The sequence below is a fragment of the Molothrus aeneus genome, chromosome 4 (genome assembly GCF_037042795.1).
Source record: "Molothrus aeneus isolate 106 chromosome 4, BPBGC_Maene_1.0, whole genome shotgun sequence".
Classification (NCBI taxonomy): domain Eukaryota; kingdom Metazoa; phylum Chordata; class Aves; order Passeriformes; family Icteridae; genus Molothrus; species Molothrus aeneus.
This window is the reverse complement of record NC_089649.1, coordinates 28,445,542-28,471,007: the sequence shown is the minus strand read 5'-3', so window position 1 is coordinate 28,471,007 and position 25,466 is coordinate 28,445,542. Positions and strand designations below refer to the sequence as shown.

General features: G+C 39.2%; 1 protein-coding gene across 1 annotated transcript in view; it reads left to right on the top strand.

The window, feature by feature from the left end:
• The window catches only part of BANK1 (B cell scaffold protein with ankyrin repeats 1), a 132,688-nt gene that overhangs the window by 85,780 nt on the left and 21,442 nt on the right, over positions 1-25,466 (top strand). The window contains exons 9-11 of the mRNA XM_066549133.1: positions 22,517-22,613; positions 23,267-23,275; positions 24,123-24,416. Of these exons, the coding sequence (XP_066405230.1) occupies positions 22,517-22,613; positions 23,267-23,275; positions 24,123-24,416 (400 nt within the window). The remainder of the gene's footprint in view (positions 1-22,516; positions 22,614-23,266; positions 23,276-24,122; positions 24,417-25,466) is intronic.

Here is a 25,466-nt window from a genome sequence, read left to right as displayed (position 1 = left end):
AACTGAAGAATGTTGTTTGCATTTTTCTATTTTATAATTCAGAAAGAGCCAGAAGGAATTTTATTACTTTTTTTTGAAGTTCACATGAATAAAATACAGTTCTGTCAAGAGCTTGAAATACTGTTGAGAAGAGGTTTTACATAAAATAGTATTGTTACAGATCTTTTTATTGCTTGGTGCAATTTACTTAGGAAAGTCACATCTCTCAGGGCAGGATATTTGTGTCAGCTCAAGAGTTTATAGTTTATTTTGGAAAAGGAGGTAGTATTATATGGGCACTGAGCCAGATATTTTAACTGATTTTTAATCACAGTAAAAACAGTGAGTATAGGTAAAACTAGGATTTCTTTAACAGTCTTGGGGCAATACTGATGCAGTTTTGTCAGAATGCATGCTTTTGGAAGAACTTGCTTTACATAAGTAGTGTTTTTCAGCAAGGCATCTGTAGGTGGAGGATAGAGAGGCATGTTGAGGGGCAGGGAGTGGGCAGGTAGGCGTCCCTCCATCAGCATCTCTCTGGGGCAGGAGCTAGGGAGCACTGGGTGAAACTGGCAAGAGCTGAGTTTAAAATGTTGCTTTTCACAGAGCAGGTATTGAACTTCTGTAATTTATTCCCACAGAGTGTTGTGAATGCTCAGAGTTTAAAAGTGTGTCCCTTAGGTCAGTGGGAGGTTGGGTTAGTACTTGGAAGAGAAGGTCATGGTGGGTAGGTTAATGAGTGGAGGGAAACAGGAAATCTCTTGAGCTAAAAAATAGTTCATATAGAGATTATCAGAGGTGTTTGTGTCCTGCTGGAACTGGTTTGAACCAGTCTGTTCATTTTGGTTTTCTAATGGAATTAAATGTTCTATGACAGTTTGTTTGCCCTGGGGTACCAGATAAGCTGGTGAGTAGTAGTAGTAGTGTAAAGGTGAGTAGTACACAGGGGTCTAACAGGGCAGCACATGGGCGCTACACCAGGCAGTCACAAAAAGGATTTGCGACTGGACCTTATGTCCAACCCCTTCTGACACTGACCCTTGACTAACTTGTTGGATGGAAAAGGAAAGTGGGTTCAGACTCACTAATATTCTTTGTTTCGGATGCTCTAACAGAAGAATTTTCCTGTATGGTTTCACCTTCATAAAGGTGATTACTTGATCCTCAAACTAAAAAGAAGCAAAGACACTTAACAGCATTTAAATTTCAAAGAGCAGAGCAGAATTATGCCTCTTGTGAAATGCCAGTTCAGTCTTTACAGCAGTATTCTTTGACAGACACCCAGAAATGAGTGCTAGCTATGGATTTTCATAAAGTACTGTGTCTTTAACCACAGGTCTCCTGTGGTTAAAGTTTCTTCCTGCTTTTTTCAGGTGCCTATGTAAATTCTCTAGCTGGGCCAGTTTGCTATGTAATTTGAGATCTGACTCTTTTCTGATTTCCATATGTACAAGAACAAGCAGAAGATGATAACTTCATAGAGAATAATTTTTTTGATGAATAAATTTTGGTGCAACATTTCACTTGCAACATAATCTTTTGAAATACATGGTTTATTATACATTACCATTGTTGTGATTTTAACTTTGCCATTATTTCTTCTAGTCTGCTATTTTTACAGAACTGTCAGATACCCAGATTAGAAGAGCCTATTGGCTGAAATCCCCCTATTAATCATGTTTTGCTACTTGTTTTATTGTTCCTGGTAGTTTATCATGGAATTTATTGGTTTAGATCAGAAAACTTAATTGAGCTCACATCTTGTAGTATATGTCTTCCTTGTTTAGACTATATTGAAAATTATTCTCTCCTGAAAAAAATGTGCCCACAAAATTATAAACAAAGAAAGCAATTAAAAGGGTTGGAAAAGTAGTCCTTATCAGTAGATGACACAAGGTCTTTGGTGCAGCATTACTTCTACAGGATTCCATTTTGAGCATGAAATGAGGGTTCTCTACCTGCTGGATTGTTATTTAGCAAAGGGGCTTTGTTCAGAGCCCAGAGGGTTTTGCTTTAAAGAACTGGTAGTGAAATTGTGCAGGACAGGTCTTCACTTTGCTGCTGCAAAGTAGGAAAGTAGGTTGTGAGGGTATATGTGTTCTTCACACATACATGCACCTCTTAAGCTTTACGGTTTTCTTCAGCTGTTTGCTTTGGCAAGGCTGAATTGGATTGAGCTGTGTTGAGTAGAAATTGCTTCATTCCATGAGAGAAGTGGAAAATGCAGCTTCCCTTGCACATCAGAGTAGGCACAGAGGCAGCTAGAGTATTCTCTAGAAAGTCACCCTGGGAGCTACAGTTCCATCTCTCTTAACCTCAAAATGGGAGAGTGGCATTTAGTTCCCACTTCTTCTTTAACAGTTCCCAAAATGTTCCCTGTAGGATTCAGTGTTTCGTGTCTATCTACCCTTACCTGGAGTTTACTCCTCTTTAGGTTGGAGGGGGGGGATTCTGTAGTGTTTTTAGGGAAATGAGGCAGTTTCATTTTGGGCAATTGAGACAAACCCCATGGTCTATTTGCAGGCTTTGGGAATGCTGTGTCAATCTCCCATGTCCAGTCACCAGCTGGACAGGGAGAGCAGCTTGGCTGTAGTTTGTACTGTGCTGCATGAGCCTTCTGTGAGCTGGTTTAGATGTTTTTGTGCAGGAGTGACACTCCATGCACATCTGTGGCTACTTCACATTGAGTTTGAAGATTTAAGTGGCCTTGATTGTAGACAAAGCAAGAGCTTAGTAGAGACAGCTTTATATCAGATAATATTTGCAGTTTCTTTGAATATTGAGAAAAAGAGAGACTAGCTAATCTCTTCCTTTAACTAAAATGCCACTTTTCTTCCCAGTACACTGAATTGATATTTTGGTAAGAGGGGACTCTGAGTATGTGATATAGCTCAAAATGTAGGCTGAATGCAAAGATAATCTGAGATCAGAAGGGAAAGTGAACAGAGCTTTGAATCAACTTCAGTTGATCAAAATCTGTGAAACTAAATGCAAGGCATGTGTTTGACTGCAGCTCTGAGACTAGTTGCTCCCAAGAAGATACACACACCAATCTTTGATGGAGTTGCTGCATTTGTTTCTCTTTTTTCCCCTAATATACAGTAATTCAGGATAAAAGTGCATTTTTCACTCGGAACAAAAAATCTTACTGGCAATGTGAATGTCATTTCACTGGGTCAGAATTAGCAGTCCGGGTGTGTGTGTGCATTAGGGAGTTAATGTAACCAGTCAAGAAAATAGGGATGCATTGGGACATTGGGTTATGCAACCACTTGTAAAAGTTGCATTATGTACCTCAGTTTCAAAACACTTAAAATAACCCTCTGAACAATACCAGTAGCCATCAATATAGTCCATTAAATGCCCTGAATAATAATTGGACTGCTAGTCAAGAGGTACAGAAGTAAGTGCACTGGTAATCTCAGTTTAATAAAAGTGTCAGACTCTCATAAGGCAGCTCCTCAGATGACATAAATTGGTTTCAGGACTCCAAATCGCTGTCTGAGGATCTGCCCCACAGAATATAATACAGTCAAGGGTTGTGTGCGCAGTCACAAACATTTAACATCTTTAAGCTATAATGGCTGCTTAGAGAGAGCTTTCTATTTTAGGTTTGTGTAGTATCACTCCTTACTGTGTTAACTTCCAGCTTTCAGCAAAAGAATTGATAGCAATAGTAAGGTCCCTTGTGGAACTTTTATCTCTTCCCAGTGAAAAGCCTGATGGTTTTTCTTTTTTATTTTTTCTTTCTTCTTTTTTTTCTTTTTTTTTTGCTTTATTGTAATTTCATTATTGTTTCTCAGTGCTAACTGAGGTAGGATTTTAGAGGTGGAAGCACAGGTGGAACAGAGATATCGCAATGTGTTGAATGCCACAATATAAATACAGAAAGGAATTTGTTTTCAGAAGAAGAGCAAACTTTACACTCAGTATAAGCTCATAAATCACACACACTTTGCTGTACCCTACTATCCTTTTTAATGTCATCACCTTGTTGGTAATCTTGAAGAATCCTAACACCAATAATAGGGAAAAGATCCTGGCCTTGACCTAAATTCCCACCTGGCAGACAGTTCCTGCTGATGGCAGTGGTGGTGGGCTTGGATGCACACAGTGCCTCATGGCCCTCTGCTTCTGGGTAATAAATGGTTTTCCAATCAACCTGCAGATCTCATTCCCTTCTGTGACTGTGGAGACATTAGTGACAAATGCATGGCTTCCAGAACAAGAGTCTCCTGTGATACAGCATCTGAAAAATACATAAAGGCTGAATTTACAGGGCAGATACCCTGCAGGGTGTGTATCAGTCTGGGCTCCCAGGCAGGGTCTCTGGAAGTCCTCTTGGTGGGAAATGCGGATGTACACGTGGGAAGGGAGCAATTGTGCTTGCTGGTCTGTCCCCTCTGTGGTCACTGGAAGTGGTCTAGACAGATGACAAAAACTGCTTTCCAGGCAAAAATGGCCTCTGGAACAGCAATCTTGAAACAATTTCACATGCAAGTTCATTCTGTGGCCTTCCATCATTTTTAGCTATTTTAGATTGCTTTTGTGTATTCCTGTCAACCAGATTATTTTTAACACTTTTAATCCTGGTGAGACCAGAGTTTTCATGTCTTTATTCACTGTCAGTAGTCTTTTATCTTGCAAACCCTTGCATTGTAAAATACAACAATATAATACTATCTGTTGAAAATGAGGCTGTTGGAAATAGTTTCTACAGTAAAGAAACTCATTTTTGAACCTTGCACTTAATATCATGGCTCAGCTTACTGCTCAATTAATTTTCTATTCCTTTTAAGTTGCCTTTTCTTTTTTTAAGGGCCTGATAATATTTTCTCCTAAATTCTCCACTAAATTCATCTCCTGATGCTGTAGGCGTAACATCAAATTCCTGCTGAAGACAGTTGAAAAACCCCTATTAAATTGTTTGGTAGACAGGGCAGAAGCAAGATTTTTGCTAGAGATCTTTAACAAGCAGCGTTCTGTCTTTGTTTTAAAAGTTATTCAATGTGCTTAGTTGGAAAACACAAAAGGTAGTAATTTCCATGTGGTTAGGTGGAGAAAAGAAGGCAATGGCTTTGTGAGGAGTGCCTGTTGGGTGGTGTATCTGCAAGGTAAACTGGCAGCCAGTGTTCTTGCCATCCCAAGCAAGAAAAAAGAAAATGAAGAATCCAAAACAAAAGCAGCACAGCATTTTGTATTGCAGTTGTAAAATTCACGGCTGGACATGGGGAGGAAATTGAAAAATCCTTTGCCACAGTCTGGAAATACTGACAGCCTCTCTAAGAGCAAAGACTGTGACACAAGTCTAGTACTCATCAAATCTCCTGTTGTAGACAGTTTTTGCCTGCAGAAATCAAGGAAGAGGAAAAAAATTGTCTCATTTGCTCTTAATTTCTCAATTCTCCACTCATGGATGCTCAGGGACTCTAAAATAATTCAGGGGAGATGAGGGAATTAGTGGGGCTTACAACTAATAACTGGGAAATAAGAATGAGGCTGTAACTGCAGATTTTGGGGTAAAAAATCTGGGAACTTTGAAAGATGCTGTGTAGGAAGATCAAATTGTAATGGATTTGAGTTCTGATGGAAACAGCAGAACAAATCCATCCGTACAGGTCCATCCATTTGCTACAGCAAGATACGGCTGGCATTATTAGCTTCATGTAAAGCAGAAGTGCCTGCTCTGAGCATGTTCTCCAGGTTTGTCTCATGCTATTAAAATGGGAGGGAGAGGGTGGGCTCTGGGTTCACTTGTAGTGCAGCTTGGGACTTCTCTTCAGTGCTGGAAACAGAGTCCACAGAAAGCCTGTGAACATGGAGCTTGGCTTGTTTCTTGGAAATCTTTTGTTCCTGTATTGTTATAAAATTTACCAGAGAGAAGAGGAAGAGTATCTGCAATGCCAGGGAGCAAAAATAACAGGTCATTTTAACTACAGTGAACACATATTTGGAGTGATATTTTACAAAAAGTTGGCTGCTGCCCAGACAGATCATTTTTTGAGTCTGAAACACAGAGGAGTAGTAACTTAGCAACAGATCAGCTGGTGGGACTTGGCTGACCTAAGGAGGCTGATGAAAGAGTCCCCAGGTGAGGAGGAGTGGGTTATAAAACAAAAGTGGTTGAAGTATGAGGTTTGGAGAGGAAAAGAAAGGGGAAAATTGCCTTTAAAAAAGGAAACTGGTGCCCTTTTCTCTTGAAAAGCTGTGTGTTGAACCTCTGACCTAGCCCCAAGGAATGCTGAAACATGGCAAGGAATTTGGAGTGCAGTAGGGTATGTGAGCATCTGTTGTTTCACAGATATTTGTAATTTTTCTATGTTACTTCATGAGGTAAATAGTTTAAAAATCTTGAAAAATTTAGAGATTGTATGAGCTTTAAATTTTCCCCTTATGCATAAGGCTGGAGCTTGTGACAAATTAATGCCTAAGGAGAGTGTCAGGAGCCAGCCCTGCTCCTCCAGCCCTCACACTGCAGTCCTGGGAAAGGTGCAATAACCAGTCTCTACCAAGAAGGAGCACCAGAGAAAGAAACTGGAGGCTTTGTAGGGATCTAAGAGATTAAACCAAGCAGCCTAAACATTGGGGGGCACCAAAGAAAAGATGTTGCTTTCTGGCACAGTATATAATTTACAGCACCTTGTATAAACAGCTAAGAACTAGTTTTCAGAAAAGGAGTAGAATTTGATTCTTCTTTTGTTTATAAAGTTGTGGGGCTTTTCAATGCCACACATCTCAGCTTCAGCTTTTTTTTTTTTTAAATCATGTTAAAATATGATGAGAGAAGGGGAAAAAAGCCATTTTCTCTCTGTATTTACCAGAACTTGTTTTTATATATCTGCAGTGATAAAAATGCAGGGAGATGGTGTCCATATTGTGAGTCTGAGTAGAGGATAGCATGGTTTTCTTACAACTGAAGCAATTTCCCAGTGATAATTCTTGGTTTTGGAAGAGGAAGTTTAAGTGGTGATGTTTGTGGTTGACAGGAGATAAAAATAGCATCAGTTCTCTGTGCAAAACTTGTTTGCTTCAGTGGGTGTTGGGGCATGGTTTGAGTACTTCTCTCTATTTGTAGGAAGTTGCCTCCTGGTGTTTATACCACTGCTCTTTTTGTTGGTCAAAGCAGCTCTGCTGCTACCTTTTATTTTGTGTGCACAGGATTGTTCATCAAACTCAGCCAGTACATCAGGATGCTCCTCTGCTGCTCACTAGAGCTCCCACAGGATTTTCTCATTTCTGTTGTTTCCAGCTCTTTCCCAAGGGTCACAGCAGCTATCTTCAGATACTCTCACTGTCCTTTTTCTTTTTGAACCCCACAAAAGAAACAAAAAGCTTGTCTTCAGCTTTTCTGCAAAGTGTAAAGGACTGGAGATGGCTGTGCTGTTCCACTAATATTTAAGGAATTACTACATTTTTAAAGTACTGCTTGTATCACAGAGACCCTTTACCTTCAGCCACAGATGCCACAAGTGGTGTCATAAACATCCTGTATGTGTACAAACAAAGCTCTCTTTTCATATGAAGAACATGAATTATAGAACTTGCCAGATTTGAGGGTTATCTTCTCTTAAGACTGCCTGAAGGCATAATATTCTGACTATGATGTTGAAAAGCAACATAGCTTGATTTGAATATTATTTTTTCTTTCTTAATAAATTGCTTTCTCTTTTTAATGGTTCTCATTTTTGTGTCTCTGTTTCATTTTCTCTGGTTTTGGTGGCTATTTATATTTTTCTGGTAAAACTTTCACTGGTTTTGGAATTCTTTTTCTTTTTTTTTCCCTCATTTTCTTTTTTCCTATTTTTCCATTTTCCAGTTTTTCCTTTTCTTTTTTCCTTTTTTCCTTTTTTGAAAATGCATGTTCCATATTGAGTCCTGTGCTTAAAACACTGCAACAGTTGTAACAGTGACAGCTTTACTACTGAATATAGAAGAGAATTAAGTTTATTGAAATATTTTTACCTTGTAATTCAGTGAAAGCCTGTTCATATACACCCCACAGAGACTTTTCTTTGACTTTGGTAGTCCACAAGTTGTGGTGATGCAGATGAACTTCTGTAATTACAGAGCATTAATACATTCTGTATGTTGATTTGGAGTATGCACAGTATTTCAGGTTGTGATATCTGTATTTACATGGATTAATTTGACAGAAAACTACAGTGAAAAACACAATGTCTTTGAGAGACTGGCACCCTTACTAGATGCTTTGTGGAACAAAAGGTTTACATGAAGAATTTCTCTGGCCACTTTTTCTCTTCTGGCTCTATAGGACATTGCCCTAAAATCTACTGGGCTGGTAAAGGATATTCTGGTACTTTGATTAGAAAGACCGTCAAGACATTAAACAGCTCATTCCCTAAAATTTCTTTCTGTTGGTCTTAATAGGTTTCTCCTAGTTATTTGCCTCCATTTTAACTGGGTACATAGCTTGGGTGTGAGTTTTGGGATACACAATCCTGCACTGTGAACTGTGAGGACAAATTATTTGTTTCAGCTTCTCAAGGTGTTTGGAGGCAAAAGAGCCTCTCCCCAATCCCTTTTTGTGCCAATATTTAGAGTTCTGTAGAGCTAAAGTTTACTCTTATGTTATCAAAAGCAATTTGGATGTTGCATATTTTTTTAAAATCTGCATTTACATCTTGTACATTGACTGACAGTGTTTTATTATATGAGGCAGTCAAAAAGTTAAACTGGTGAAGAAGGGAAATCTGAATGTCCTGACTAGTTCAACATCTGAACATGTAGAGCAAAATGAAATGAAGTATAAAAATGTAAATAGAAGCTGTTGCTAAAGCTTCGAAATTGTGTATTTCACTGAATCAGGCTGAAGAGTCATAGTTGCTATTTTAGTGTGTAGACATGGGTTATGATGAAGAACACCATCATTATTTCCTTAAATAATCTCTTGAGGCAACATTTCCATCTCAGACGAGTCTTTTGTGTTAACTTTGGCAATTTTCTTGATATACTACAATGTACAAGTAGTATTAAGTTCTAAAACTTCCTCTCCCTAGAAACATCAATGCCTTGTCACAGAAACAGGGTTGTCATTCATCTATCAAGGTTTTAATTGAGTCAGTGAACAACCATCCTGAGTTTCTCCAATGGAGAACTGCTGAAGTACAAAAACCTCAGTTCAGTCTCTTATGTACAATCATTTGTTGGTGGACACTGAGTTTGGTAGTGTGTGTTCATCTGTTCTCTCATCCTTCTCTTAAACATTTTATTGCCTCTTCTGTTCACTCACATCACAGACAAACCTAGGTCATAGAGGACTCCATTGTTTCCAAAACTGTGCAGGAAAGAGGTTGGTTTTGGGCTTTTTTTCCAACTTTGCCTTTTCTAATGGGAAGGGAAAATGATGTGAGGTATGTATCCCTTGGGCTATAGAGTGCTGGTTTTTGATTTGCTTTTTGCAGCATGCTGGTAGGTTATGAGTCATGTACAGATCTTGGGAAGAACTTCCCAAGCAACAGAATCTGTTTGCATGTCAGTGCTTTTCTCCTTTCTTCCAGGTGTGCCAAATCACTGTCATCATTAGTGAAATGGCTTTTAGCAAAATGTCAAAATTTAACTTATTCCATTGCAACAGTCATACAAAGCACTTGTATGTCTGCAGAGCCTGAAGTTCTGAAGGGGAGACATCCCATTTGAACTGATAGCAAAGAAATTATTCAATCAGCTGGGGCGGGCTCAGTACTTGTGAGCTTGTGTTCCTTTATTAATCTAAACTCTCCTGAAGTACAAGAAACATGAGTGCAATAGCTTCAACCACCCCAGGGTAAGAAGAGTGAACAAATTGCCCATGGAACAGTGAGCTGCAGGTGTGACCAAGGGTGAAAGCCCCAAATCTTCTGTACTGATCATCTCTCTTCCTGGGTGGGGTTTGCTGCTCACTAGGTCAGCATGAGTTAGCCAGGGCCTGCTGCTCCACAGTGCAGCAAGACACTGAATTTGACTCAGGGCTCAAGGTCCTTGTTCATGTCTCAATCTGTACCTCTCTCTTCTGTCAGTCTGTCCCGTCCTTGCTGCTGAAGTAGAGACAGCCTGGAAATTGCAAGTTTCATATTAATCTCTGATGTGACTTCCTGTTTTTCAGGAGTGGTTTGGTTTTTTAACCAGTTTGTTAAAGCAAGACATTTGGTCCTTTGTATCTCTCTTGCCTCTTAGTCTCAAGACAAATCCAAAAAAATACTTTTTTTTTTTTTACTCTTGAGTTCCTCAGCTCTCATCTATGCAACAATTCAGCCAGCACTCAGAGAACACAAACATTTCAAGCATTTTAGACAGGAATAGAAATCTCAATATGAAATACACTTGGGTCTTGCTGATTTTCATATTCTTTAAGCTGTAACTCCCCTGAAATAGCATTGTCTCTTTATGGTTTTACTAAAGATTTTGAATTTCAAAACATATTGAATTTTAAGGTTTCCTATTCACACTGCCCACTCATTCCTTCATAACCTGCAAAATTCTCTCAATGTTCTACATATGCCTGCTGTGACAATAACCTCTCTTCAGCATTAGAGATTATTTTAAAATAATTCCACAATAAATCAAATTTCTAAACATCCTCATCATCACACACTGCTGCATGAAGTTACACATGCTGTGAGTTTGTTCAGTGAAATGTGAATATCCAAAATTTACCCATCACAGGAATTGCATGACAGAGTTTGGATGCCTTATTAAATTTCCACAAAAGGGAATTTGGGCTCTAACATGGAAACAAAAAGATAAAGCAGGACACTAGGCAGTCAATTGAAAAACAATACCGGAATGCTATGGGCAACAGGTAATAAATATAGTGCCTTTTATTCCTGCTTGCCAGGGTAACCACATTAATAGGAGATCAGTTGTGACAGGTGACCTTCAAGTGAGACACACTAGTCCACTTGTAACTTTTTTTCTCCATAGACCCATATTTATAGGTGCATTGTATAGATCTTTAGATTCAGATATTCTTCCTCCACTGTTACACATATTTAGGAAAAAAAAATAGGTGGCAGAGCTTCATGTAAAATGTCACAGTCCTTCTGAGGCTGACACATATTGTACTACACATGAAGATCTGCCCCAGGAGTGTTGCCCAGCATGCACATGCAGCAGAGTATGCACAACATGACTGGCAGAGGCCGCAGGGGAAAGAATCAAATGGGATATCTTTTGTAACTGACTGCTATTTTTCTTCCATCCGCTGCTTGGGTCCTTTCACCTCCTGAGTTCTTGTAAAATTACACAGTCTTTACACCCAATAGCTACTTTCTGTGTGGTGCTGGGGGCAGAGAAGATGAAGGGTAATGAGCTGGTTAAAAATTGCTGTATGTCCTATTAGGAAAAAAACATAAACTCTCTTTAAAAAAAAAAGTGAAATGGTAGAATCCAACTGCTTAATAGTAACTCAAATACCTCAGCTTGCTGAAATTGCTTTTCTATTAGTAGTTAATAATGTGGTATTATTGATAGTAGTGGCTACAAGGTGTCTGAAAGAGAGATGCGAGCAGGAGAAAAGCCCAGTCCACTAATTCATTACATCCCAGGTTCATCAGCATCTCATTCTACACTAATGCTGCAGGTGTGTCAAGCAAAGTTTGGCCCACTGCTGTAAATGATAAACCTCAGTAACTACACTTCTGGATCCTGACTGTGGATTAGAAACACACAATGGAGTGAGCAGGTAATTGCAGGAGACTAACATTGCTGGTATTAAACAAGAACATGATGCTGTAGGAAACCCCACACTGAGTGTCAGATGTAGGTTGCTTTGCCCTTTTCCTCTCTCAAGTTTTAGTCTTTTTCCACCTTGGCTCTTTTTGTCATTTGCTCCTTCTTTCTTGTCTTGAGAACTGAAAGTGCTTACAGAAAGGGTAATATCTGAGATCTGTATTCCTGTCAAGTTGTAATCTTGTAGCAGCTGCCATTAAAATGGCTGTCAAATACAGTTTTAGTGAGCTGTGCTTGCTAAGCATTTCCCAATAGTGATGTTACTAGCATAGAAGCAGGCTGATTACTCCAGTTTGATTGGCTCCCCCCACCCTAAATTGAGAAGAAAAACTGTTACTCACTTCTTGGAACAGAAATTACATAGTTCAGAAATGACATAGTTATTTGTATGTCTCTCTTGAAGCAGAAGTAGGTCTCAATGAATATCATACCATCAAAAGTGATTTTTATGGCTTTTAGCAGGTACTTATTTACCTTCTGCAAGCAGCCACTAATTGTATTTGAGTCATCAGTCAGGGAATATATTTCTTTTGGATTTATGCAAAACACCTATATTTGTTTAGCCTTTCCTCAGGTGAGACAGATTTTATGATATATAGCACACAATTCAGTGCATTTTGTTGTTCAACCCACATTTGTTCGTGTCAAATTCTGAGAGGATACAATGCTGGCTATATTAATCTATCTGCTTTGGGGGATTACATGGAAAGCAGTTACAGTGAAATCAGGCTGTGGTGAAGATGCAGGGAAGGAAACATCATGGGTCAAGTAGGATGGTCTTGTCTAGGGGCAGAGACCCCATACCACAGCAGGTTTCACAAGTGTGTGTGATCTCAGCTACAAATCCCATAGATCTACTCTCAGAAAGACTCCAAAAGAACAAGTGACTGCTCACTGTTAGTTTGTTACTGTTCAGTAAGAAAACAAAGCTAAGAGAACTTGGTGTTTTCCTTAAGATATGGGAGCATTTCAGAGAGAAATACCACATAAAATTAGAACAAATAAGCCTCTATTTATTTCAGTAGCACCTTCTGTTAACTCACAGCTCATGTTGTATAATTTTTTGCTCAAACATCAGGGGTTTCTCTTCAAAGCCAACAAGATGGTTAGAGAAATGGAGCACCTCTCCTATGGGAAAAGACTTGAGAATTGGGAATGTTCAGCCTGGAAAAGAGAAGGCTTTGGGGCGACCTAATTGTGGCCTGGCCTTCCAGTGCCTGAAGGGAGCCTAGAAGAAAGGTAGAGAGCCTTTTTACAAGAGCATGTAGGGACAGGACAAGGGGGAATGGATTCAAACTGAAATAGGATAGGATTAGATTAGGTATTAGGAACAAATTCATTACTGTGAGAGTGGTGAGACACTGGAACAGGCTGCCCAGAGAAGTTATGGATGTGCCATCCTTGGAAATGTTCAAGGCAGGTTGGATGGGGCTCTGAGCAATCTGATCTAGCAGAAGGAGTCCCTGCCCACAGCAAGGGGGGTGATCTCTAATGTCTCTTTAAACCCCATCCATTCTGTGATTCTACAATAGAAATATACAGATGAAACACAAGGTGACTTTATATACATAACAGATTATTGAAAATAATTTTATTTTGCTGAGTTGGAAGTACTTTTGTTAGACTTTTTAAAAGAAGCTTGGCATTCTTTTTCTCTACTGCTACCTTCTTTCCTCTGTTTTGGGGTCTGGATTGTCAGAGGGTTTGTAGAAGCCAGGAAGATGAATTTCATTTGCTTGTGTGCTGTATGAAAAATGGACCCAAATAAGATTGGATTTCTCTCTCTTTTAGCTGTTTTCTGTGAATGCAGGGTGTATTTCTGAGACAACTGATACGGTTTAAATGTAGTAAATATACAGATATTGAATAAAAACAGCTGTCACTGAAACACATGAAATCAGCAAAGCACTTTAAAATGAAATGGTTTGTCTGAACACAGTAATGTAGAGTCACTGACCAATGCATAGATTGTCTTTTTGGGAGAGAGAGAAGAGCTTGCACTTGAATTGAGTTACACTTAAAGAGTTCTCAAAGTAGTTTACTGGTTGTTACCAAGTCCTGAAACTTGCTTATAGAATGAAAAAATTATCATCTCTATTTTAGGAAAAAAAGAGGCAAACTCTCAGGTAGAACCTGTCATCTCATTTGCTTTCTTTTACTTTAACTACAGTATCACTGTCCTTCAGTTCATAAATTGCAAGATGTACCTGAACTAAAAGAATAATGCAGAATGGCCAGGGTACTCGTGGCATATTTATAATAGTTGAATCTGAAAGCAAATCCTGCACTGTGTGTAGAGCTATTTAGAGTCAAGCAAAAATAAGAGAATTATCTTACTTGGATTTGAAGACTAATTTCTGCAGAGGCTAATTAATTATCTGATTGACTAAGGGTTTAATTTACATGACACCTGCTCCAGACTGGAAAAGGTTTACTTTTTTATGTTTCTTACATTTGCCTTTTTTCTTGCTTTTGTTTTTTATTAAGTGCCTGATATTACCACAGGCTGTAGCAGTGTTTTCCCACAGAAGTGCTTTGCTGGATAATTTTTGCTGGTTTTGTCTATGGTTTATATTTTAATAGACATAGTTGAATGCAGTACAGGTAATAACTGCTATTTCAACTGCTTTTCTCATTCTTTAGCTTTCCTATTGTTTAGGATTGCAAAGATTTTAAGAACCTGCATATTAACACCCATATCTGAAAACTCTGACTATTCTTAGCACATGTATGTAGAAAATATTGTAGAAATACCATGGTATTTCACAGATTTCGACACTTTATCCTATTCTACTTTAATGCAGTATATTTTTAAAAGTTGCCTAGATAGAGCAAAGCTCCTGCTAGTTTCTGTAAAAGAAGAAAAATTTCTGAGTGTCTACCAAGATTCAGGGCAGAAGGGCAGAATCTCAGAAGTCACCAGAGAATGCAGAAATTTCTGTTACTTGAGTTCGAATTACAATATTGTGACTCTTGGCATCTAAAATGTAGTTCTCATGCAAAATACAGCAGCTGTTTAAATGTTAGGGTAGCACTCTGCAGTGTGTATATGGAATACAGGGTAGGAAATGAGGAATGATGATGTGTTAGTGCTGGAGAGCCTGAGACCAGTGATAAATCATAAATGTTCTGCCAGGAGCATCTATGCAACTTAGAATACAGTCCATGAAATCCTTGTCAGTAATCTGGAGCACAGGGCTTTGAAACAAGCAGTACTGAATGTTCTTTTCCTCAGCCAGACCATGTTTTCCTCATTACATGAAAAGGAGATGAAAGCTGCCTGGGCTGTGACCACGTTCAATGCGTTTTCTCAATGCCTTCTGCACCCTCTTCCTTTCTTTCCTGATAGTCACTGATCCTTTCAGGAGCCCAAAACCTTGCTAAATGCCATTTTTTTTACTCTTCTTCCTTAAGCATCAGCTGTTCTGTTGTGCTAATCTTGAGCCTTCCAGAAGTGTTGCTCTTCCACTTGGCCATTACACTTTCAGGTGTGTTTCTGTCTAGCTGCTACTCTTCAGTATTTGAAACATTTCACACTTGTGGATGATGTTGTGGTCATCCAAAACATATTTATGCTTTACAAAGGCAAAATTCTTACCTGCTTATATAATTTGCTAAGAGAATCTGGGATTTTCAGTGCTAATGACTTTTTCATGTTTTAGATTTAAAAAAAAAAACTTTCATGTGTGCCATCTAGGTGAAACAAAAGCAGAAATAAGCAGGTATGAGATGTAAAATTCTGTTGTATTTTCTGTCAGTCATTCAGTCAATTCATCTTCAACCTCCTCTTCCACTTCAGGGACCTGAGCATCTATGAACTGTGCTGCAGCTGAGAGTGTATCAGCACTACAGGCAGTGCTCACCAGCAGAAAACTGCTGCTTGAAATTAGTATTTTAATGAACTAATCTCAGGAAATGTAAAGCAAAATCTCCCAGGCATTAAAGAAATAAGTGGAGGGAAAATTAATAACGGTGAATTTCAACAGGCAGGTGCTGGCTTGGCAAAGGAGTGCAGCTGGTTCAGGTTTTGGTCCCACAAGCTGCCACAGCTCTTAGGGGCAGGGCCTAGTGGGACTTAGCAGTGTTAGGTTTGTGGTTGGACTTGATGATCTGGGAGGTCTTTTCCAACCTAAATGATTCTGTGATTCCCTCTCTGCTATTGCTGGATCTGCTAAGGGAGTGGTAATTTAGAAACTCCACTGAGAGTTCAAGCAGTGTGATCACAGTCATCAAGTGAAAGAGAAGCTCTCTGGAGAATGGTTATTGTTTTGCCCAGGAAAAAAAATCAGAAAAGCAAGAAAAATTCTTACCCTGCTAGATTGAAAAAATTAACCTGTGTGAGAGCTGGGAGTGCTTTTGTGGAGTTTGCAATGATTACACAGCCTGTCAAACAGTAGTGGATATTTTTTTCAGCAGAATCAGTACTATACAAGATTTGAAAGTCTTTCAAAAAATTGTGTGGGTGTGTGAAAAGTGAAGTAACAAGTATTGTCATTAAAGGAGAAATGAGCTAAAATGAGTCTGAGGAGAAATTTTATTTTTGAATGTTCAGAAGAAAAATCCCTTGATACTCAGTAGCTAGATTTGAGAACAGCATAAATGCCCAGAAGAGGGAAAGTGAGCACAAATTCTTCAAATGGAGACTGCAGCAATTTGATTTTTAAGAACATATTTCTGTATATACCAGTAAATTTAGTTGTGTGATTAGAAGTCTCCTTTTGTTTTTCTTGCAGTAAATGTTTCTGTCTCACAGGCATAGTCATAAAGGCTGTATAAAAATAAGTGAACAATTATCAACATACCAAGCCTTTACTTATTCTGGGTCTTTTTTGTATATTTGTTTCCCAGTGGGTGTGAATTCCTACAAAGGGAGGGCTTCCCCCCCCCCGCCCCGCAAGAAACTCACTGAAAAGCAGGAGTTAACAAAGTTGCAGAAAGTTTGCTGTGATTTGATAGACAAGCATACAAAGTAAGTGTGAAATTGCACAAAATAATGTGGCAATTATTTGGGATCAGTTCAGGGATGCTGGCTGATATGCAGTGCAGCAGATCTGCTTGTAATGAAGTTAAAGTAAACATACAAATGAAATGGTTTAATCAGGGAGCCCAGAAAAAAATTATTTAAGATTACAATAGACAATTTCAAATGAAACAGTTCCTTTTTGCTGTTATTAAAATCTCAGAGCCCAAAGTTAGGTATTCATTGATGTTTTAATTTGTTTAGTTTCTTAATATAGTACAAATACTTTGTTTCAGTCATACATTTGCTCCAGAATGATCACAAAATCAGTAGAATTTGGCAGTGGAGCATTTTATTTCTCATTTATTCTATGTAATCTCTTTTTTGGTAGTTATGTACATTTTCTATACCTTTAGCATAATGGAATGGGAACTCTAGAATTTTGTTATCTTTCATAATTGCAGACAACATGGTAGCAGTTGAGACTTGGGACAAATTTTATGCAGAGGGAATTTTACAAGTTACTGTGAATGTCACAGTATTATTTTTACTGTCATTCTGTGTCCTTCTTGGTTTTGTACCTTATTTAGTATGTGGGTTTTGTGTTCTAATTTGTTAGGATTAGTGTGATCAGTACATAAGCATGCTTGTCCACCAGATCATGTGATACTCCTGATTTGAATTAACATGAAAAAAAGGTAGAAAATGTTGGGTTAAAATGAAACCCATACAGATAAACAAAGAAATTATGCACACACCTATGACCCCAAAAAAGAAATCTGGGAATAATGCTGCAGTTTTACACAGCAGGAACATGCCTTTGAAGGATTCCAAAATCTTGTGTCCTGCTCAGGTAGAATCAAAGGGGAATTTTAAAGATCATCTAGTCCACCCCACCTGCCATTTTCCACTAGATTATGTTGCTTAAAGCCCTCTTCATCCTGACCTTGAACGCATAAAACTGTTGCAATTTAAAGGCCTAATGGATGTATGTCAAAGGCAAACGGGGATAGGGGTAATATATATTTAAGATTCAACAACATGACTGTGTTTATTATGTCCAGACATCTGATAAAAAGCCACATGGTGTAAACAGCTGTGTGAGGACAGCATGAGAGGTTTGCAGTAGGTTGTGTTTGCCAGCTACTCTGAGAAGTCATTCGGACTAACAGATCAGTCATTGCCTTTTGTTCCTAGAATGAGCAGCTTTATTCAAAAACAGTTACTGATGTTAAATACCTGTTCTTTTTGTGGTCTAACCTGTGTGGCACACACAGTTTTAAGTCAATTGCCTCTTGCCCAGCTGGATAATGGATGTCAGAGACGCTGTGAGATCTGAAATCTGGTGTTGATGCTGAGAGGCTTCCATAAGGCACAGTAAACTGAAGGGAAATCATGGGAAACACAACCTTGAAAGGCATCAGTGAGAAAAGTCCCAGAGACTTCTAATGCCCTCACACCTTTCCTGTAAACAAATAGAGCAGGGAAGGCTGTTCTAATTCATTTCTGGGAGTTGGAAGTGCTGATTTCTGTGGCTCAGCAGCACTGCATGTGCAGCTCCTGGGCACAGCCTGAGATGTGCAGGTGTGGTGTGGGGCTGAGGCTCTGCCTTCTCTCCTGTGGTGAAGCAGACAACAGAGCTGAGGGACAGCTGGGCAGCAGGGTGGAGCACACAGGGCTGGCTCAGCTGTGCTTCCTTAGTGAGCAGACTGCATTGCACATCAGCTGGCTCTGACACATGGGGAGCAAGCAGATGGCAGCAGCACTTTTGGCTGGAAGGATAATATATGCCACTCTTGGCTTTTTCTAAGACAAGTCTTGCTTAGGTCAGGAGAGTGAGCGCAAGTGTTTCAAGGGCTGGATTCAGCCCACACTGCTTTAAAGCCCTGTTTGTTTCAGTATTGCATGGCAGAACATGTGCCAGAAAGTTTTTTTCCACCACTGTTCTTCCCACCTGCCCGGCTTTACAACCACGTTGCTTTTCATCTTGGATTGTAACACTGGATTGAAAGATTCATTGCCCTTATGCTTTAGGGTTTTCTCATGGTTTTTTGCAAGCCTGAGTTATCAAGCAAGCTAATAGGGTACTAAAGGTGTTTGATATTAATAAAGCTAATGAACAACAATGTTGGATCTGTCCTCATGCATGCAATCAACTTTATGAAGCTCACTTTCTCAGTCATTTCTCCAGGTGCTCATACAGGACCCTGGGAAAATGAGTCATAAATACTTAAACACTTCCAGTACTTTGATGAATATTTTACATTGTAGAATATGTGAATATTCGTAATTAATGCAGACTTGAGAGTTAGAAAAATTTTTATAACCAGAATAATAGCTGGTCACTAGGCTCAGGGATGCAGTTGGAACTAAATTAAATATAAGTGTTTGCCAAATTGCCTGCTGGCATTTCATGAAGACCTGAGAAATGGAAAGTATTTCCTATGGTACACTAGTTCTGACCTCTGCATTCTGGAAAGCTCTGACAGGACAGTGATAATGGGCATAGTGTAGGCTACACCACAGTGAGGGTGAGAGAAAAGGAGCAAAAACTGTGAAGGTAGATGGAAATATATCCCTTTTGCTTCAGTTGTTGCATTGAGAATCTAAGCAGACAGTGCTGGCAGGTCTGAGGAGTGGTACGAGCACCCGGGGCTGGGGAAAAAAAATCCAACTGCTGTGTTTCAGTCCAGTTTGTCTGAAAGCAAGAACATTAGAAAGCAAATCTGGTACACCTATGACAAAGAAATGGTGGAAACATCCAGCCAAGGAAAACAATTTCTTCTGTCTTGAGGTGTGAAATTACTTACCCTATTTACATCCCATTTTGTTCTGTGCTTAAATTCACTCCTGGGGGGAGGATGTTTTCTGTGTGTTTGTGTACCAGTACGTAGGCTTTCACTGAGGTCCAGGTCACCAGCATCTCTCTGGAAAGGAATACAGAAAGAGACACTCTCCCACAAGTTTTTAATTGTATTGATAAGGTTTTGACTTTTTAAGTCAAGGGAACAGCTAGAGGGCTCTTTTCTGTGTAAACAAAGAAGAGGAGATCATTTGAAGTTGTCCAGACAGGGTAACCTTGGTGAGAGCAGTCTAAGATATGTTATTGTATCTGGTTTCTATGACAGGAATGAAAAATAACAATATAATAGCAGCATTAAAAATAAAGAATTAAAAAGCATATCTGAGTGCATGCTTGCCGCATTGTGAAGGAAAGGTCAAAAGAGTAGCAAGAGAACAACCCAAAGTAGGATTATGAAGTCCACAGGAAGTAGAAGCTGTTTCAGGTTGCTAATGTCATGATAGAATTATAGCATAGGCACTTAAGAATATGTGAGAAGGACCAAGGCACAAAATTAAATGGAGCTAACAAGAAATCAGAAGTAATAAGAGATGGTTTTTAAGGGTATTTTTCAACAATTCATTGTGAAAATAGAAAGGTTTATTAATTAGTATCATCTTGGCTCTTGTACTATTCAGTATCCTGTTAGCAATTTAAATAATAGAAAGATTTTTCAAATTCCTTCCAAGTCCATGATACAGTGTAGTGATTTATGAGTGGACACACTCTTAATACATGTAATTTCATGTAATACAGTTACATGAAATTTTGAAGTGTTTGCGGTTCACATCAACTTCTAGGTTTTCAAAGCTGTTGATTTTACTGTTCAAAGAGGACTGTTTGCCTCATTGAGATGTGCACTGAAGAGAAAAAAAAAAAAACAAAAAGTGCTGAAATAAATAGTGCAAATGAGACCATCTCCTCTTAGTTTTCTTCTCTAATGATATTTAGAGAAAATGCTTATTTTCTTTAGGATGCCCTGACTCCAAAGACATAGACATCCACATACCTGCTTAGTTGGTATGAGATACTTTTAAAAGCACCACTGTGCTTGGATCTTGGCTCTATTTGCTCTTGCAGCCTTTCTAGCAAGCCCATATAGACTGTGGTAGCTTTAACCAGCATTTGACAACTTGTTTCTCAAAATCCCAGGAGGATCAGGGCTCCATATCAGCAGAGGGAGAGGGCAGCTGCTGGAATCTTTTGGACTGGTGCCTCTCAAGAAAGTCACATGGTAGAAATTGGTGTTTCCTGGTGATCAACACAGGTTCAACTCCGGGTGACTGGTAGTGACTTGAATGTTATCTTGTTGCTTAATAGTCAGAAGATGATGCCTAAAATACTGTGCCTGTAAGACAGCTATGCTGTAGTTGTCCTCTGCTGTGAAATGCTGAGCTACAGAGCAGTGGGAGACAGACAAATGAGCAACACATTCTTGGCAGAACTGCAAACTTTGAATGTTGGGAGTGGGATATGAAGGAATGTTGTGGTGACATGTTATAAACAAATCAGGCAACCAGATTTGTCTCAGCCTTGGAAGAACAGGCCTTAGTGTGACTGGAGGGTATTTTTGGGATGTCTCCTTGCAAGGCTGAATTCTATCCAACAGGTAGCTGGAAATGCCCTAGAATCCAGAAGAAGATTAAATTGCCCTACCCAAATCAGAAGTTCTTACTTTGTTTCTAGAAATAAATGATATGTAAAGATCCAGGTGTTTTTGTAAAGCAACAGAGGAAGCCAGGGAGGCACCTCTTGCACAGTCTGGTGGCTGCAGTGCTTCAGACTGGCATTCAGGAGATGGCTGTGTAAAACAGCAGCAGGGAAGAAGGTATTCTCGGTTCCCCAGAAAAACCCTCTATTTCTCAAAATATTTTCCTCTTTCATGCAGTGAGAACTCTGTCCCTGGGCAGTGGCTGTGGGTGCCATGAGGCAGCAGGATACTTGGAACAAACTTCTTCAGAGTCCAGCATGAGCTCCTGACAGTCACTTTCTGTGCCATGCAGAAGCTTACAAGTTCTTCCTCTTGACTTCACTGTCCCCTATTCTACTTGTAATTAACCTTGCAGACTGGATGATATATGGACCATGCTGTTTCCCTGTCTTCTTTGGGGTTGCTGTATTCAAACCCCTGGAGTTAAGATTTTGTGATTCAAAACTCCTGATTAATTATTGAGGCCTCCACTGTGTCAATAGAGTATAGTTTTGTATCCCACTTGCATGAGAATCAAGGGCCTGCTGGGCTTCTTTAAAAAAACTGACACTTTTTGAAATTCCAGTTGTTTCTGAAAATCAGTGATTAAAAATGTGTGTTCTATATTCTAGACAGCAGAACTTTCTGTAGTTGTGTTAGAGGCTTGCTTTTCAGAGGTGAGCAGAAGTTCACCTCTTCAGCTTGAGGAAATACACTGATAATGTTTTAGAGAACCCATTGTTCTGACCCTCCTTGGGCTAATTTTGCACAGCACTGTGAACTAAGAGTTTTCTAGAGGAACAAAACACCACACTGCCACATTTGGTCACTGAGGTAGGACTCCAAACATGCTTTGCAGTCCCATTTCTGGTTTTTCAGCACACACATGGCTTTTGGTACAAACCACTGTTTGTAATGAGCTCCCCAGAGATTTCTTGCACCCTTGAGCTCTTCAGTCATGCCCTATGGACTTGATGTTTTTCTGTTGCTAATCTTTCTCTTAATCTTTGAGTGCTTCACAGCTGGGAGCAGAGTTGGGAACTGTCTGGACAGCCCAGCAAAGTGCTAGGGAGAGGAAAAGGCCAGTGAGCTTAAATCCCTGCTGTACAAACTTGGTGTTTTGTGTCAGAACATGGTGTTCTTTCACTGTATCCAGAGATACACAGGGATGTCCTTTTGCCTGCAGCGTGTAGATTACTACATAACTGCAAATGCATGATGTTTCTGTCTTCACTTTCCTCCTAGCAGAACATTGTATATTATATCAATGGCAAAATGTGCTACTAAAACAAATATTCTCCTTTGTTTTTCTTTCTAGAACAATGAAGCAAGTGATTTCACTAATTGCAAGGAGGAAGTGGAAGACAGCGACACTTATGAGCTTATGTTAGGCTCAGAAGCTCCACCAGGCATGAGTAAGTCATGTTGTTAGACAGCTTTGTTGGTACTGTTCAAATTAATGTAGCATGTGATGCATCAAATGAATTAATTCCTGGGCAGAAAGGGCAAGTTACTCTGACACTTTCAATTTCCACATGTTACTGCAACTTCCAGGGAGGGCAGATGTCCTAAAAGGACAAGGCAGCTGAGGGATTCAGTTGGGATAATAAAGTTCTTGCTCAGTAAGAGAGACCTCAGTGCAACCACTCCTCCTTTTAGACTCAGTAAATTTGTGGTCTCCACTCTGAATCTAGAAAACTGCTGAATTCTCCAGCTCTCAGAGAAGAACCTTTATAAAAGGGGAGGCACTTGCCTACAGGTGCAGTTGAGTCCTGTGTGGAGGCACAGATAGTTGACATTTGCAGCTTGATGTTCCTACTTCCAAACATAGATTGCTGACAAGCCTGTTGATGATCTGTGTGGTCATATGCATTCTCCTTGAAAACTGCAAAGTTGCTTGTTTGCATTTACCAACGGCATATATTTTTGCATATATCTTACAGTATCATGGATCTAGGAGACTAAATTGAATCCTCTTTTATTCTTGTTGACAATTTTATTTTTTCAACTGTCTCATACATATGAAAAGGATGTTTCTTAGTTGTTAAGTTCAAACTGGTTGCTTTAGCACTTAAAGGTAGATGATAGACACTGTGAAAAAAAAGGTTTGCTCTGATAAAATTTTCAGTCTCTGTCCATTTATATGGGAACACCTCAGGCTGAACACCTGGAGTAAGACCATGAATTGTACCGCGTTAGCCAGGTAAATGCCCTAACCTCCCATTTGAATCAGTGGTGAAAGGCAGGCTTCACCAAAGGATAACTTGGGATGGAAACCTACCTCAAGGGCTCAGTAAGGTCTGCTGACAGATCGTGTAGTTTACTCTGTCACATTACTGAAGTTGACTACTAAAATTTTGATGCTGTACATAGTGATTAAAATGTACACTTTAATGTCCCTCCACTTTGTTCTTGGTCTGTGGACCAAGAGACTAGAGACAGAAGAGCTCTATTTCCACAAGTCTACAGTCATGTCTCCCATGGACCATGTCTATTTCAGTTTAGAGGGATTCAAATCAGCACCCGAATCCCATGGTACAAAAAGCAGTAACACAGACATGTGAGTTACAGCTTTATTTTGCAAAGTGTTGCACTGTGCTGCTTTGAAAGTCAGGTAATAGAAATTCTGGAGGCAGGGAAAATGTGTGTGATTTCATTCTGACAGCCACTCTAGAAAAGTTTAACATTGCACACACGAAGATCGTGTGTATCAGAGTAGCAAGATACAGCAAAAACTTCCACTGTTGATTTAGTAAATATTTAAAAAGCTCTTCACTGATGGTATGAATTTGACAGCTTTCCTGCTGTATCAGTTCATAAAAGTTTTATTAGCCATTGTGTTGCTTCTGTAGGAATCCTTGAAACAAGAAGTGCTTCCAGATGGCAATTTTTAAATGAAATAATGCTTTCTTTAATATTAAAAGCCAAGCAGAACTCAAGAGATCAATATGCAGTTGGACTGAGATGCCAACAAGAAGTTGAGGTGGATGAGGAAAAGATGGATGACCTAAAAGACAGCAGAGAGGAGACAGAAGATGAAGATGAAGAAGAGGATTCATACAGCCATCACAACAGTCCTGGCAGTTTGTATGTCAATGTAAGGGATGAGCTCAAAGAGAGCAGGAGAGATTGCTTTTTCTGCAAGAGGCCACCCCCTCCTCCCCCTCGAAATCTGCCTGGCATCCAAAGACAGGACAATCTGCAGAATTCATCACAAGGTACAATCTTGGGAGGAAAATAACCTTGGATACAAACACATGCAGGGGCAGACAATGTACTGCTGCAGAGATTGGTTTAATCGCTTGTAGAAGTAGCTGGGCAGGATGGCCCTAGTGCTACAAGGCAAGCTTGTGCATATGAGGCCCTGTCTCTGCAAAACAAGCATCTGCAAGTGATCTTTGCTGTATCAAAATACTCATGACCAGGTTTGTCAGGTAATACTGTGGTATGGGCTGCTGGGTTCAGCTTTCCCTCATTCCACCCATCTCAAAGAGCTGCCAAATAGTGCATGGTGCACTGGATTTGCAAGAGAGGCTTGAAACAAAAACGAAGCCTGTATTTTTGTCAAGTTGACTTCATTATTTACCATTTTAAAACATTAAATGCTATGATGAATTTATATACAAATATTGAATTATATTTAATATACAGCTTGAAGTTTCACAGGTAGAATTAATAGAAAGTGGCCATGCAGAGAGAATTAACAGTATCTTACTACATTAGAGCCAATGTTGTAGTTATATAGAAGTAAAAAGTTATATTGCAGATTAAAAAGAATGGCAAAAATTCTGACAAATGCTTTTCCTTTTTTCCTTTTTTTAATACACCTGTCCCAGAGTAAAAATCTAAAATTTTGTGTTGTCAGTTGATTAAAGTGATGAGAAACTCAAAGTACTATTGCATCTGTTTCAGGAGGGATGATCATCAATTTTTTCTTATTGCAAAAAACAAGTATGCAAAATAATTCAAGCTTAAATAGCGGTTTTAAATAGTTACATAGGGAAAAAAAAAAAACCTTCTTATTTGTTATAGACACTGCTGATACGTGTGCACACAAATTGCTTTTCAGCTTCTCCACAGCTTATTACTGTTAACTATGTTTTCAAACCTGGTGTAACCTATTAGAGTCTTAAATTACCATCACCAAGCACTCTGATGTTCACATAATTAGGCAGAAGTAGCTTGCTATAGGTAGGGTTTTATCCTGTGTTCTGCTGTGCAGGAAAGGTATAGCTATAGGTAGAAAGTCGTAAGTGAATTCTATGAAA